Source organism: Schistocerca nitens, chromosome 4, assembly GCF_023898315.1.
Source record: "Schistocerca nitens isolate TAMUIC-IGC-003100 chromosome 4, iqSchNite1.1, whole genome shotgun sequence".
Lineage (NCBI taxonomy): Eukaryota > Metazoa > Arthropoda > Insecta > Orthoptera > Acrididae > Schistocerca > Schistocerca nitens.
The window spans coordinates 615,448,989-615,463,882 of record NC_064617.1 but is presented as its reverse complement, the minus strand read 5'-3'; the positions used below and the strand labels follow the sequence as shown (position 1 = coordinate 615,463,882).

At 37.3% G+C, this 14,894-nt stretch overlaps 1 protein-coding gene across 1 annotated transcript in view; it reads left to right on the top strand.

The window, feature by feature from the left end:
• The window catches only part of LOC126251307 (intermembrane lipid transfer protein VPS13D), a 520,493-nt gene that overhangs the window by 379,863 nt on the left and 125,736 nt on the right, over positions 1-14,894 (top strand). The window contains 3 exon segments of the mRNA XM_049951633.1: positions 762-940; positions 1,022-1,166; positions 4,288-4,496. Of these exon segments, the coding sequence (XP_049807590.1) occupies positions 762-940; positions 1,022-1,166; positions 4,288-4,496 (533 nt within the window).

Below are 14,894 nucleotides of genomic sequence, written 5' to 3'. Positions count from 1 at the left end.
ACAACAGTCATTGCATAACATATAAACTGAAAGAAGTGCCTTAGAGCCATGCTTTGATCTTGCTTTGTATTCACAGTACAGAAACACTGTAACATTTGCCTTGATTTGGAAGTATAGGACACCACATCTCATTAGTTCATAACTTGCACTTTTTATGGAAATTATGTGTGATGACTGAATCACATATAGTACTAAAAGGATTAACTTGTTCATAAAGATATTTTCCTAGCCTGAAAGTAAATACCTACTGATGCTGGCTCTCGTAAAGTGTGGAATCTGTGTACTTTATTACTTTCCCTTCCAGATACAGATTGTAAGTCATATAGGAATAAGAACTGTAGCATAAAATAGGACTGTAGCATAAAATAGAATGCAACTCATTTTCTGCAACAAGTTTTCATTGATAGAAGTAGTGGCAGAAGGTAGGACTAAACTGAATTCTTTACAGTTATAACTACTTTGAACATCAATATAAAAAGTTTGATATCTGTAACTTGGATAGTGTAAACTGTGTGTTTCAGTTGAATAGAAATGTTTGTATTAGTATTTGAATGCTCCTCCAAATTTTTAGGTTGTTTTAGTACCCTCAGCACAAATTCTGATTGCAGAAAACTATGATGAAATTATTAGTAATTCTTATATTTTATTTTTTGGTTACTATAATCCTTTTAGTATAATTAAAACAGGATATTGGGATAATTGAAACATTTCTTCGTCTTCTCACTTGTGATTGGTACTGATAGTTCCTCCTTTTCCTTTAGACTGATCCTGGAGCTGAAGCAACTTACCTGAGGACTGTGCCTGATTGCAATTTAGCATGGCATTGGCCTCGGCTCGACAAAGACCAGTTACTTTGTGTTCGTTTACCTAATGTTTCAGGCTCTTTGTGGTCTGGAGGATTCCAGATAGATATCAGTTATTCTCTGCATGTAAATATAAGGTATAAAATGTGGAAATGTGATTTATACCCATTTTGTTCCAAGTAACTTAAGCCTGTAGTTATTGCAATTTATTTTTTCAGAGATGTAAGCAGTAAAATGTACCTGCTGCGTGTGGAAGTAGTTTTGAAAGGTGCCACATACTGTGTTGTATTCACAGATGCTGATACAATGCCTCCACCAATACGCATTGACAATTTGTCAGAGGTATCCATGCAGTTTTATCAGGTTTGTATCAGACTATTTCCAAATCTATTTATTTCCTATTTTGACATCTCTTATAAAATTCTGTGCAGTGTCTTCTGGTAACACACAAGACTTAGGGCTGAGAGAGAAGTGAACAGTTGATAGTGTAACTTGAACTCATCTGACATTTGTTTCTCATAGGAACGAAGTCATTACTTCATGCAGGTTGGTCCTCTTACTAATAATCTGCCATTTGTAGCAGATTTGTAGCTGGTTGTGATAAAACTGAGCTACAGTATTGTATGGAAAGTTCTGGTTGAAAACTATGAGTTATTTACGAATAAAGGAGACTACTCACCGAAAGGCAGAAGTGCTCTTTTGTCGATAGGCGCACAAGCAAACCTTTAAAAATGTATTTCCTGCATCTAGATGTAGGAAACACACACCCGCGCGCGCCCACACACACACACACACACACACACACACACACACACACACACACACACACACACGCTTGTCTCCCTACATTCTGCTCAGTTAACTGCCCGCTCTTTATTGTCCCATGGTGACTGTACTGGGGGAGGTGTGGGTATGGGGTAGTGTGGGGTGACGGATGGAGAGAGGTAGGAGGCAGGGAGGGGATTGGAGGGAAATGTCTATTGGCTTGTGGGAGAGTGTGGAGATGCCTGTGGGCTAACTATGGGTGCAGGCAGAGGGGGCAGGTGGCATACCGCTGGGCACGCGAACACGTTCATGGGTGGGGATGGGGGGAGGGGGGGGGGGTGAGCGAGTTACCTTAGGTTTAGGCCAGGAAGGTTATGGGAGTGGCGGATGTGCTGTAAGGATCCATTGCACTACTGCACACTGTTTTACGTTGGTATGACAACAATCAGTTGTCAACTAGAGTGAATGGCCATCACCAAACTGTTGCCAAAAACAATGTGAACCCCCTCACCGCCTCCCACCTCTCTCTATCCCTCACTCTACCACTATCCACATCTCCACGTCACTCCAGTACATCCACCATGACGCAGTAAAGAGTTGGCAGTCAACAGAGCACATTGTAGGGAGACAGGCATGTGCATATGAGTGAATGTGTTTGTGTGCATGTTTTTCCTACAGCTAGAAAAAGGAAGTACATTCTGAAAGCTAGCCAAGCTAGCAAACCTTTGGTTTGTATGCCTATCAATGATGCAGCGCTTCTGCCTTTTGGTGAGCATCTCATTTAAAACTGAGCTACAGTTTTGTGAAATGTTTGACACATGCTGTCACCGTAATGAAATCCATGGTATTACTGTTGATAAAATAGGAATCTATTGTAGAACTTAGCTCAATATCCAACTCGTGCAGAAATTGTTGTATTTGGTTATTGAAGAGTGTATGGGAGCTGTCTGGTATCTAGCTGAAAATTCCCTGATTATGCAGGTTATTATACAAATAACCTGCTTTACAACAACAACAGTAATGATAATAATAATAATATAAAGATATACCTTAAAAAGAAACAATGTCATTATTATTAATTTTTTTACCATTTCACATATGTGTATTTTGTTAATTGAAAACAATAAGTAACACATTATTATGATACTAAATTGTTACAGTAATGATAATTTTTTAAACACATATTTTTTATGCCAAGTACACTGAATGAGTGAAATTTCTTCACATAACACACGTGATGGGAAACACTCTACAAAACAAAATTCAGCAGGATTTCAAATTGTGACAGGTGGTCCTCCAAATATCCAGATTTGTACCAAGCATATTTGAGTACATTGGAAAACCATGGTGAAGAGAATTGTTTATGTACTGGTAACTGCAGCTTGATTATATTGTTTCTCAAGTGGAGGCTGACATCATAATCATTCAGCAGAACCGTCTGAAAATCTCACAAATTCTTCCAATATTGAAAGCCATATATGTCCAGCAGCCCCATCAGCCAGTTAGAGATCACTGGATGAACAAGTTCCTTGTCCTCATGTACGATGCTCCAAACTGTGTTTTCACACTCACCACTCCCATTTTCGTAATTTTAAAAGAAACTAATGGAGAGTTGGTACCAAGAATTTGAGAATCTCTTTTTGAAGCCCCAAATGGTCATGTGATGGCACTGAAATGTGGTAATCTAACGTCTGACCACATCACCACTGCAGGAAAAAAAAATTGTATTATTTTTAGATTCCTGGGGTGGTCAGTGTGAAAGAATTGTTCTGAGTGTCATACACGAGGACAAAGAACTTTTCCATTTGGTGATCCCAAAAGTGTCAACAGGACAGGTGCAGCTGTTGGATGTATATGGCTTTTGATGTTGGAAGAACTTCATGAGAAAATTTTCAGATCTAGTTCTGCTGAATAACTGACATCATAATCTCCAATTGAGAAACAGTATACTCAAACTGCAGTCACTAGTATCAGTTCTCTTCGCAAAGTTTCAAGCATTTATTTTCAGATTATCATTATTGCAATGATGTGTATCATTATAACGAGTTACCGTACTCACATCTATCAAGTAACAAAAAACATGCATGTAAAAAAACATGAATTTAAAATATGAAAATACTATTTAAAACATAAAGCAGATACAGTATAAGTAAAAGAAATAATTAGAATAATAGTGAATGTTTTGCTATTTTAATTTGGTATGTTGAAAATACTCAGACAGCCAGGTTTTCAGTTTATTTTCAAAAAATTGTGCTTCAGAAATCAGCTTTATTACACATCAGTGGTAGTGGCATGAAAGCTTCTTGAATTTGTGTTATATCAAAAGCTTTCATGTTTCAAAATTAATTAATGGTGGTGGGGTTATTTTGCAAAATTTCAAGAAAGTTAATTGCATTTCATCTTCCACATGAAAAACAGTTTTCATATTTCATGGTTTAGAAGATATTTCCTGTAAACCTAAATGCCAAATTACCTTTTGGGATATGAAATTGAAATTGGGCAAAAATGAAAAAAAAAATGTATTGCATTATTTTTCCCTCTCTACATACCCACTCTGGGAATGTTTCCTTGTAAGGGAACTACAAATAAAGATCATAATGGACAGTCAGATCTCCAAAAGATTTGTAAATAAAGTAGAAGAGAACTTTGCGAAAACTGTTATTGGCTTGTGTAACAGATATCTGCTACTGAACTAGAAGTTTTACATTTATTTTAACAGAGTTGCATCAGTGACGAAATCCTGCAGACTGTAGTGAGACCAAGAACATGTATTGCTTATGCTTGGGATGAACCCACTCAGCCCCATTACATAAATCTAGTTGCACCTGGAGGTGCATCTTGTGTCTACGAAATGGCAACTCTAGGACCTGGTCGAGGACTGACTTATGAAAATTTTATATACATCGCATTCACTGGCACCTTTGAGGAGTAAGTGTAATATTTCAAAAATATCAGTATATCATGTACAATGTTAAAATAATTATTGTATCTTACATGTTCTTTTTACTATGTTAACTTTTAGAATGGAATTAATCTTTGTTATCTAGTTAAATTAATCAAGTAACTATCAAGATTTCTTGGCTTTTATTATTAATAATCTAATCCAATCCTCATTGATCTATATAAAATAGGAACAAAGTGTTTATGATTCCCTCTGAAGCAAGAATGCTTAAATGTCAGTTGTATAGAGAGCCGACTTAATTGCTGCTCCCAAGCACTATGTTCAGGTTGTAGGTTGTGGTGACTGGCATTGTGATTGCGAGGGTGCTGTGTACTTCGCGGTGCGATGAAACAGGAACAAATATGAATGGAGACCACCAGCCAAACTGCCATACGCGTCATAGGGGAGCTCTTGTTGAACTCAGCCCCCGTGGTCCATGGCTTGTAGAATCAGACTCCGGTATAAGTGTCTGCAACGTACCATAGCCCAGCTTACACTCTATGTTGCTTTTTGCTGACATGCACCTGTGCGCACCACACATTGCCAGAATTTAGCCTATCACTAAATGTGCACTCCGACTGATACGTGTCGAAGCTAGCATGTGCTGGCAGTGAGCAGCTCTGGTCCGTTCACACATTTCTGTGACGTGGCTGTCACATTTCCGTTTCACATCACACAGTTAGAGTGAAAGTTAAATTGTATGGTATTTTATATGACAGTGATGCAAACAGATGTTACAAATGGTAATAGTGCCATATCCCAGTTATTTCATTTCATATTGACCATATTGTGGGACATCTAAATGTAAGTTACACTTTACTGTATCAGGCCAAGTAACTTTCATCGAATTCTGCATTACGCTTTAAAGTGACACAGATACATGACACTATTTTTCAACATAGTCACCCAGTTTTTGTAAATATTCCAACTCTTCTTCTTCCAATCTTTCAATCCCCCGACAACAGAAGTCCACTCCTTGGCCATGGAACCATTTGAGAACCACTATATGAACATCCTCATCATCAGAAAATATTCAATTGCCATGAATCAATTCCCTGATTGTCTGCACATTGTCGTCAGTGCTCGGTCAGCGTTACCCACATCTATGAGGCTTTGGTCAAACAGTTTGTGTAGTAACCAGCTGGTTACAGTATGTACGGCTCATGGCGTATGTAAGCCGGGCCACTACAGCAGACGTAGTGCATGCTGACATTCAAATGGCAAGCTTACAACTACCCGAGGTGGCTGCAAGGGGCAGCCTGGTTACTGTGTACCATCAGCAGGTCTACCATATGTGGGAGGCACTACAGCAGTGATACCTGACACGGGTAGCATCTTTAAAAGGGCAGGCAGGGGCCTCCGATTGCTCAGATTTAAATGTGTTCGAGACTTGTAAAGTGGTTTCAGTGTGCTATTTGTTGTCACTCTATGGCCCTGTAAACTGTGTTTCTTTTATGGCTGTGTGTTTCCTTGTGTCCCTAGTCAGAACACAAGTGGTGACAATGAGAGTTGAATTATTGTGTTTTAGATTCTGTGGTTTTTGTGCTATTCACCTCTTAGGCTTCACTCCAATCACTTCTGCAACAACAAAAGGTGCATATGGCTGTTTTGGAACAAATCTTGGCTATTTTGACACAGGCTTAGCCATCGGTTTTTCACCCCTCTTGTCTCCCGCCATGATGAACATGCAGAAGACTGAGACGCTTAGAGAAGTCCATCACCAACATTTTGTGGTATTCCTGATGGGCATCACATAGGTCTGTAAGGATCCTTTTTCTTACTATGGATAAATGTATATTATCACTCTGTGTGTTGAATTATTCCAGTGTCACAAACAGCCACAGCAATTGTATGGAGTTGGGCAGCCAAGCTTCATGGCTTCAGTCGTAAGTGTCAGTTCATCATGGGTATGCCCCAGGTGTCCTATGCAGACACACAGTCAGAGACATGACCATTCATTCAGCCCCAAATAAGGAGGTGTATCAGAGTGCTTTCAGTTTGAGGACCCTATGGTACAAGCAATTTTGAATATTGCACAGTCATTTAAGATTTCCCAATCCGTGGCCACTTATGGGCTTCAAGTGATGTCACTGTTGTTGACAGCATGCAGCTGTGGCACATAGAGCCTAACGCAGTGGGGGAGAGGAGGTAGCCACAGTACAAAAAAGGCAGCCAAGCTGATGTGGAGAACCAAGTGCCACTTCCTTCATGCCCCTCTTATTTTCTACGGTACAACCCCCCCTCCCCGTGAGTCATTTCAGGAATTGATGAATGTTGATATCCATACTGTTTTGTCATTGTGTTGACCGTTGTCTACAAGTCAGGAGGAAAAAAAAAAAAACCAACAGATTCCTATTCTTGTTCTTGGCCCATCCACAGCTAATACAGAACTGTTCCTTTACGTACTTGGTGCTTAATGATGTGAGTCCTAAACATTTGTTTGTGTTAGAAGCCTTTGCTGCTTTTGGTTTTCCTATTGCCGATGTGCATCTGGTGTTGGAGTAAGTGCCTTACCACTTATTGAATTTCTTGTGCTCTGAGTTTTCGGACCTGTTTGCCCTGGGGCTAGGTTGTGCAGACAATTTCATGGCACACATCCTCTGCCCACCCTCACCTTTTTTGGGTGGGGCTGGTGCCGGTAGCTTTATGCAGCCTGCCGCAACTGTTTGTGTTAGCAAGTAGCGCCTTGCACTGTTTTTTTGAACAATCACTCATTAAGTTTGATTACAATTTTTTGAACAGAATTGCCTCGAAAGCAGACAAAGTAAGCATAACAAAGAAGAAATATATATATGTGGTGTCTGTTGTTTTAGACATTTCTGAAAGAGTAGCCCCCATTTTAATCCAGCAGCCATTTTGAATTAAGACACAAAGAAATCAGTGACACTGGCTGCAAGCAGGCAATGATTGAAATCAATGGGTAAAGTTGAAAATTTGTGCCTAACTGGCATTCAAACCCAGTGTCATGCTTAATGGGCAGATCCTCTGACCACTAAGCCATCCAGACACAGTGGTCATTGCAACTGCATGGACTCTCCTAACCCACCTAAAATCAGATTCAAATTGTCAACTTGTCCACACACTACTGTTGTAGTGTCTCTTGCCTGTTATCCTCATTACTTGGAGCATTTCACTGATTCCTGTAAGAGTTCAAACCTGGTGTACATTTGCACTGAAGAGATCATTGCCCATCTCGCCTTATTGTATAAACATGTGTGGTGTTTGTTCTTTTGGACACGTCGAAAGAACAGACACCCGAAATAGTGAATGATCTCTTCAGAGCAGATGCACACCAGGCTTGAACTCTTATGGGAATCAACAAAATGCTGCGAGTAATCAGTATAATTGGCAAGAGGCATTACATAAGTAGTGTGTGGATAAGTTGAGAATTTGGGTCTGACAGAGGGCATGCAGTTGCAGTGACCACTGTGTCTGGATGGCTTAGTTGTCAGAGCATCTACCTAGTGAGCAGGAGACTCAGGTTCAAATCACAGTCTGCACAAATTTTCAACCTGATTTCAATCAATATCCACTCGCAGACAATGTCTGTAATTCCTTAATGTCTTAGTGAAATCATATTTGAACGACAATGTTATGAATGTGGGTGCCCTAATAGGAATTTTAAATGAAAGTAATGGAATAAAAATTATAAGTAGAATGCAGTTTTTGTGAAATAAGCTCCATATCTATAGTATATTTGATTATTATTATGAAAATGTAATTTATTACTGATGTTGTTATTTTATTATAATGTATTTTTATGTCCACTTGAAAGTGGTACATTTTACCAAAACTAAAGCAAGCACTAAAAGCAGCTTATGGTGATAACATGAAATTCTCTACAAATGGAATGGACCTTAGAAAATGGGTGCAGTGTTAATCAGTAAATATCATCTGCACTTCAAATTTTTTACATCATTGTCTGGAAAACAATACTTGCAATAGCAGTGTGAAAAGTGTTCTGAACACCCATTGCTTTGGGTTTTGTTTAGCCTCTGTCATCTACATCACACCCACAGTAATAAAGCAACACAAAAAATCATTTGGATTCCTTTAAAATGATTCAGATGTTTCTGCATATGCTTTGAGACAGATTCACCTAGTGTGATAGCACATGCTAAGAGACTGGACTTGTATTTGTGAGGTCAGTGGTTCAAATTCCCATAGTCATCCAAATTTAGATTATCCTTGATTTTTCCCTACATTGTATGAGGGGAATGCTGAGATGATTCCTTATGAAGGGCACGACTGATTTCCTTGCTCAATTCAAGCTTTTGCTCTGTCTCTAATCTTACTTTTGAGCCACTTTCCAACTCATACAGCATCAAATTAAATTATAAAAGCCTGTGTCCTGGCACATGTTACTTGTTAAAACTCATTGCTGGATTTAGCTTGGCAGCCATCACCAGATTTAAAAATGAGAAAATACAAACAACAACTACGTATCAGTAGATTTATAAAACAAGAAAATGGACATCAAATGTGTGAATAAAATGAATAAGTTACCCAAAAGCTACAGTAGTGACACATTGTGTGTAGTCAGTAGACAAAAGAGCAAGAGCAGGTAGTTCATAGTTATCGATTTGAAGTTTACAGTGACTGGCACAAATGACACTAGTGAAATACCAGTTACAGATAATATGTGTGTGTGTGTGTGTGTGTGTGTGTGTGTGTGTGTGTGTGTGTAAATGAAAAAAAGTGTATATTAGAAAATGTAGAATGGAATATCCTGTAGACATTTCTAAAATGTGTCACGATTTGTATATTTAGAAACAGATACTAAGATTATTGTGTGTAAAACTAAAGATATTATCATTCAGGCATGATAAAAGGATGTAATGTAGATTTTCCATTGTAATATATTACGTAAGGTAAAAGTTAAAAGTATAAAAACAGTTTAAAATGCACTTGAAGCCTGTGTCTATACAGTTGAATTACAAAAGCATTACTTTAAATGCAGTATATCCAGTCACAGCAACCACACACCTTTCTACATAATACCACTTAGTATAGGACATTACATTGAAAATAAAGATGATTTTAAATAAGATTGAAAGCATGAGATATGAATGAAAGGTGACTCAAAAGAAAAACAATAGAAAATAAATAGAGGTATAAAGATGGAATTAAAAATCGATGACTGTAAATATAGGAATGGGGGAAGAGTAGGGATGGAACAATGAACTGTCGATAGCAATCAATTGGTCAGTTGACTGTTTCTTTGTTCAGTTCGGTTTCTTCAGTTGAATGGAACAACTGAAAGAAACTAGTCTCAGTAGCCATGGCAGCTATATGAATGTTTTCACTCAGTCACTAGGTTTAAGTGGTTTCACTCAATGTCAGACAACTGATTGAAACAAGTCTCTGTCCACTGAAGCCATTATATGAATGTTTTTACTTATTGACCGGGTTTGAGTAATTTGATTCAGTGTGAGACAGCGAGCTGACACAAGTCACTATCAGTTGTGACTGTTATATGAATGTTTTCACTCAGTCTTGGGGGTTTGAGTGATTTTATTTACATACTTTTTCACCCATATTGGTTATACATAAACCATGATGAGAATTGACAACTTTTTTTACAGACAAATACACTATATTATTTCAATGAGATGTGAATTAAAAATATATTTATAAAAATAAAGTATTTTCAAAATGTATGTACTTATTTACTTAAATACAGATTTTTGTATTTGTGGGATTGAATGTCAAATTTGGTTGTTTTGAAAAGTTTAATATCTGGTTCTGCACTGTAAATATATGAAAAATCACTTCTTAATATGTTTTTATTGGGTTGGTTTCTTGCATGTTTGTTTGGTACAAATTTTGCAGTTGATTTTAAACTAAATTCCTGATATGCTAGACACTTGAAACTTTCAACTTAGCTCAGAACTGGATGACAATGCTATAGTAACTTGTTTTCTTTTTTGATGTGTGACTAAGAGTACTAGGTGTACCACTGCTATGTCCCTGTTTTCCTGTCCCAGTTTTGTAATTAAGATTGCTGCTAAGCTTCTGCGTGAACTCAATTCTGATATTTACTCTCTGTTGTAATCTCATCAGAATGTTTGAAATCAATTGAATAATTTCACACATGTAAGACCAAAAACCAGAAAATAACTATTTAAATAAAAAACTTTTTAATATAACTCATTTTTAAAACAGACTAAAATGTATTAAATAATCTGTACTAGCCCCATACAGATGTCTATTGCCATACAGATAGTCCTGAAAATTTGTGCTTGTAAATTTTTAATAGCTATGAGCATACCTATAAAACTGAAAACAGAAAATGTGGGGCGCATGCAGTAATAATAGTAAGGAGTGTAGAGAGCAACTGTCATTGAGAAAAATCACAGAACAGTTCATATCATTTGAAGTATAATAAAATTGAAATTGTTAGCAGCTTAGGTGAACTAGTCTTGTATCAGTTACCTATTACAAGTGTCCCCCCCCCCTCCCCCCTCTTTTTTCCGAGTTTTGTCATAGCTATTAAAGATGCACAACATAAATTTTCAGGACTATCTGTATGGCATTAGGAATCTGTATGGGACCAGGAAAAATTATTTAAAAAATTTTCAGTCCATTTTAAAAATGTGTTGGATTAAAAAGTTGTTTACTTAAATAATTATATCTAATTTAAATGTGTTGAGACTCTACTCTCTCATCCCACCGGTTGACACCCAATATCCATAATTCTTTTTCAGTAAATGCTGAGGTGATGTGAACATAAACCACATATGATATGATTTTTATTGACGTCTTGATCAGTTATATCTTAAGCATATACTGCCACTTGTGTGAAGTATTTTTTGTGAATCATTCAGTAATTTCGTTTGAATTTCTTTGCTTAATATAGTTTCATAACATGAATCATTCTTGCAGATATTGTATATTGCACTGAATTCAGCTTGAGGATCACGTCTTACTCAGTCATATAATTCTTCCCATTCATATATATTAGTCTGATTCATATAAACATATATTTATGTAATAATCAAGGCTTCTTTCTTTTCATCAGGCTTTTGTTGCACCAGAATCAATTGCAGTTTTATTTGTTTCAATTTAAGCTGTACAAATGAATAAACAGCATTTATAAATTTCAATCTTTGCAGCTTCTTACAACAGTTGTAACACAATGATCTTGATGATGCAACACAAGGTTACCTCTAAAGGAAGTTTTATGCAAGCTGAAATGTGTCTGCATTCTGGTGTTAATATTTAGATATGTTTTTCATGTTGCAAGCATTTGTGTTTTGTTTAAATGAGGCTCGAATGGTTAACCAGCTTAGAATCTGCCAAGACAAGTGTGGAGAAACCACATAAAAAACTACACTCAGGCTGACTGGCAAAAGCAATTCGAAGTGATGGGGAATCAAACTGAGATGGCACTTTGCCTTCCTAAGTCTGGCACACAGCAAGTAGACACACTTTTAAAACAATACCTTAAAATTGCTCAGTTGAATTACATTGTAACATCTTGTACCCATGCTCAAATTAGCTGAGCATACTATGAGCACAAATACATTTAAGTTAAGTAGTAGGGAAACTCATAATTTTCCAACATTGGGTGTCCTTGGATTGACCCTAGTGTGGGAGGTCATCCAGAGGTGTACAGGAGGGATTTTTACACAGCTGTCCAGGGTAAACCCTGATCTTTTTTCATGTCTGGGGAAATTTGATTGATTGGAAATAAATAGATTGTAATAAACCTCAGTTAAAATTAATTTTCCCATATTAGTTATTGACTGGCCATTGCCGCAGCAGTTGCGACAGTGTGTGAAATGGTTGGTACAGGGCAAATCTGATACTTAGGTCCTGTGGAACCTCACTACATTTTTTTTTCTTTGGGCGGGACCTGCAGTAGCTGTGAGCTCGCATCAGAGCAGCAACAGCACATGTTAACGAGGACTTGCTAGGCCGTACATGGAACTGGAATATCACTCAGATATCCTGTGTGTTACAGATGGTGCACACATTTAAGATGACCATCCATCCTCCCATGCCCTTTTCATTGTGACAGTCATGATATTTCTAGCTCTGCCCTGAATTATTGGAAGGTAATTTGGGATACTTGTTCATTCCAGATTTAACAATTATGAAGCAGTTTATCCAAAATTAGACGTTCATTTCACCTGTAATGAATGGAGCAGTGACAAAGTGCAGTTTGTTGTAGAAATTACTAAAGTAATGTTAGTGACTAGAGTGAATTATGATGAAACTTGGATTGAATGTTTTCATATGCTGTTGAAGAATACAGACATGCTGAAGAACATTCACAGCACTGATAAATATTGTATGTCTGCTTGCACTCCGTAAACTTAGAAGTTACTAATATGGTATAAATTAATGTACCTTTTGTAACAAATTTAATTAGGACATTTTCGCAATATCAAACTTTTTTAATGTTTCCTGAATTTTGGTCTAGAAAATATCGTCTCCTTAACACATTGAGCCTATTAGTGGCTACTGGAAGCTTAGGTGTTTGTGAACATTATGCCACAAACCGCACATTCCTACCTATCTCCATTTCTGAAACTCATTATATGAAAAAAGTTGTAAAGATCATTTTGGAACACACTGCATTTTCCTTACTTATTTATGGAGACAATGAGAAGCCACTGAAAATCAGCAGTTGCATACACCATGATGATGCCCCACCTGCCAGGCAGCTGAAGATTTAAAATGTCATTTGACTGTTGCTCATTAAGCTGTATTAAACATGCCTTAATTTATGTTCATGTTTCTGACTGCAAATGAGTACTACTACATTTGAACACTGATGTCTCTGTAATGTGCTGTCACAAATGCTCATTACTCCCATGTGTGATTTATATCTACTGATTTGTAGGACATGTGCACTCACTGGCATTGTCATCACTGAAATGCAAGTGTAGAAACATTCCCTCCTATCAAGTGCCCGCTCCCCGCAGTTCTTCATGGCCGTTGGCTGAGTTTTCATCTACGGACTGTGTGTGTCTAGGACAATAATCTGATTTGACCCAGATGTTTGGGGTTTTTGGAGTTTTTGTTTGGGGTCGGCAATTTAAGTGATTTTTTTTTTTTTTTTTTTTTTTTTTTTTTTTTTTTTTTTTTTTTTTTTGGGGGGAGGAGGGGGGGGGGCTAAATCAGCAATATGTTGGCCTTGATAGTTGTGTATTAATGGCACCTGGAACACTTGAATCCACAATATATGAATCAATTTTAAATTAGGAAATGAAAAATTATTCCATTCAATACATAATTAAATGAACAAGTATAATGCAGGATTTAACTTTGGTATACTCCTTGAGGTGTGTTCCTAACTTGTAAGGGTAGGGATGCTTTCATATCTGGCGGTGTAAATGAAAGCACTACACACTGGTTTCAGTCAGAATAAATGGAAAGCTCAGTCAGCTAAAACTACAATGAGTGGTTTCATTTGAGGTAATAAATACATGGCTCAACTGACAGGAAAAACTACCGACTATTTTCATTTGAAAAGAAAGAATGAATAATTCAATCAATATGCAAAGCTACATCTGTGGCAGATGTTTTCATTCAATTGCTCCCAAAGACTGGTTTCATTTGAAAGAGTGAATGAATAATTCAACTGACACGTAAAACTACAACTGAATGTACAATTGTTTTCCAACAACCAGTTGAATTACTTGTTTCCAGTTGGTTGTTCCATCACTAGCAAAGAGTCCAGTTGATGTCAGTAGTCAGATGAGGTCAGGCTGAGTGTTAGTGACAGTAGAAGTGGACCAGGTGGTGGAAGAGGCAGTCCATCAGCGTGTGTTGACATTGCCAGGCCACAAAGATGCTAACGGTAACCACAATTCTTGTAATAAAGGTACAGGCATTTATGATGGGCTATCTTGCATGTAGATAATATGCAGAAGTGCTCTGTTACCACAGATCTCTAAAGATATCAAGATAGGTACTGCAGTGGAACTTACATTGTTCATTTGGGGAATTCAAATAGTTATTTTTTTGGTTGGCGTGTATTTGAATGTCTTCCAAAATGTTGAGTAGAGCAACTTTCTATTCCTGATATGGAACTTTTAAACCAGATTGGGTGCCGTACATTAGCATTCCCAGTGGCATTTCTATGCTTGCTATATGGTGCTCCATGACTCAGTTTTTAAGTCAATTCTTTACATTGTGTAAAGGAGTTCCTGTCGGTTTGACTGATGTATTCCTTTTCTTTGCTTCTGTACTTGAATTTGTACACTCCCAAGCTCAAAATTTTGCTATGTTTGTCACTCGTTATATTATGCTTTAATTTGTTTCTTAGTGTGTTCATGATTTGGAATCCTTTGTTAATTTTATGTTTACTCACCCATTGTGCTATCTTATCCGATATCCATCCATTGTCAGTCAGTGCAGTGTATCTTGCATTC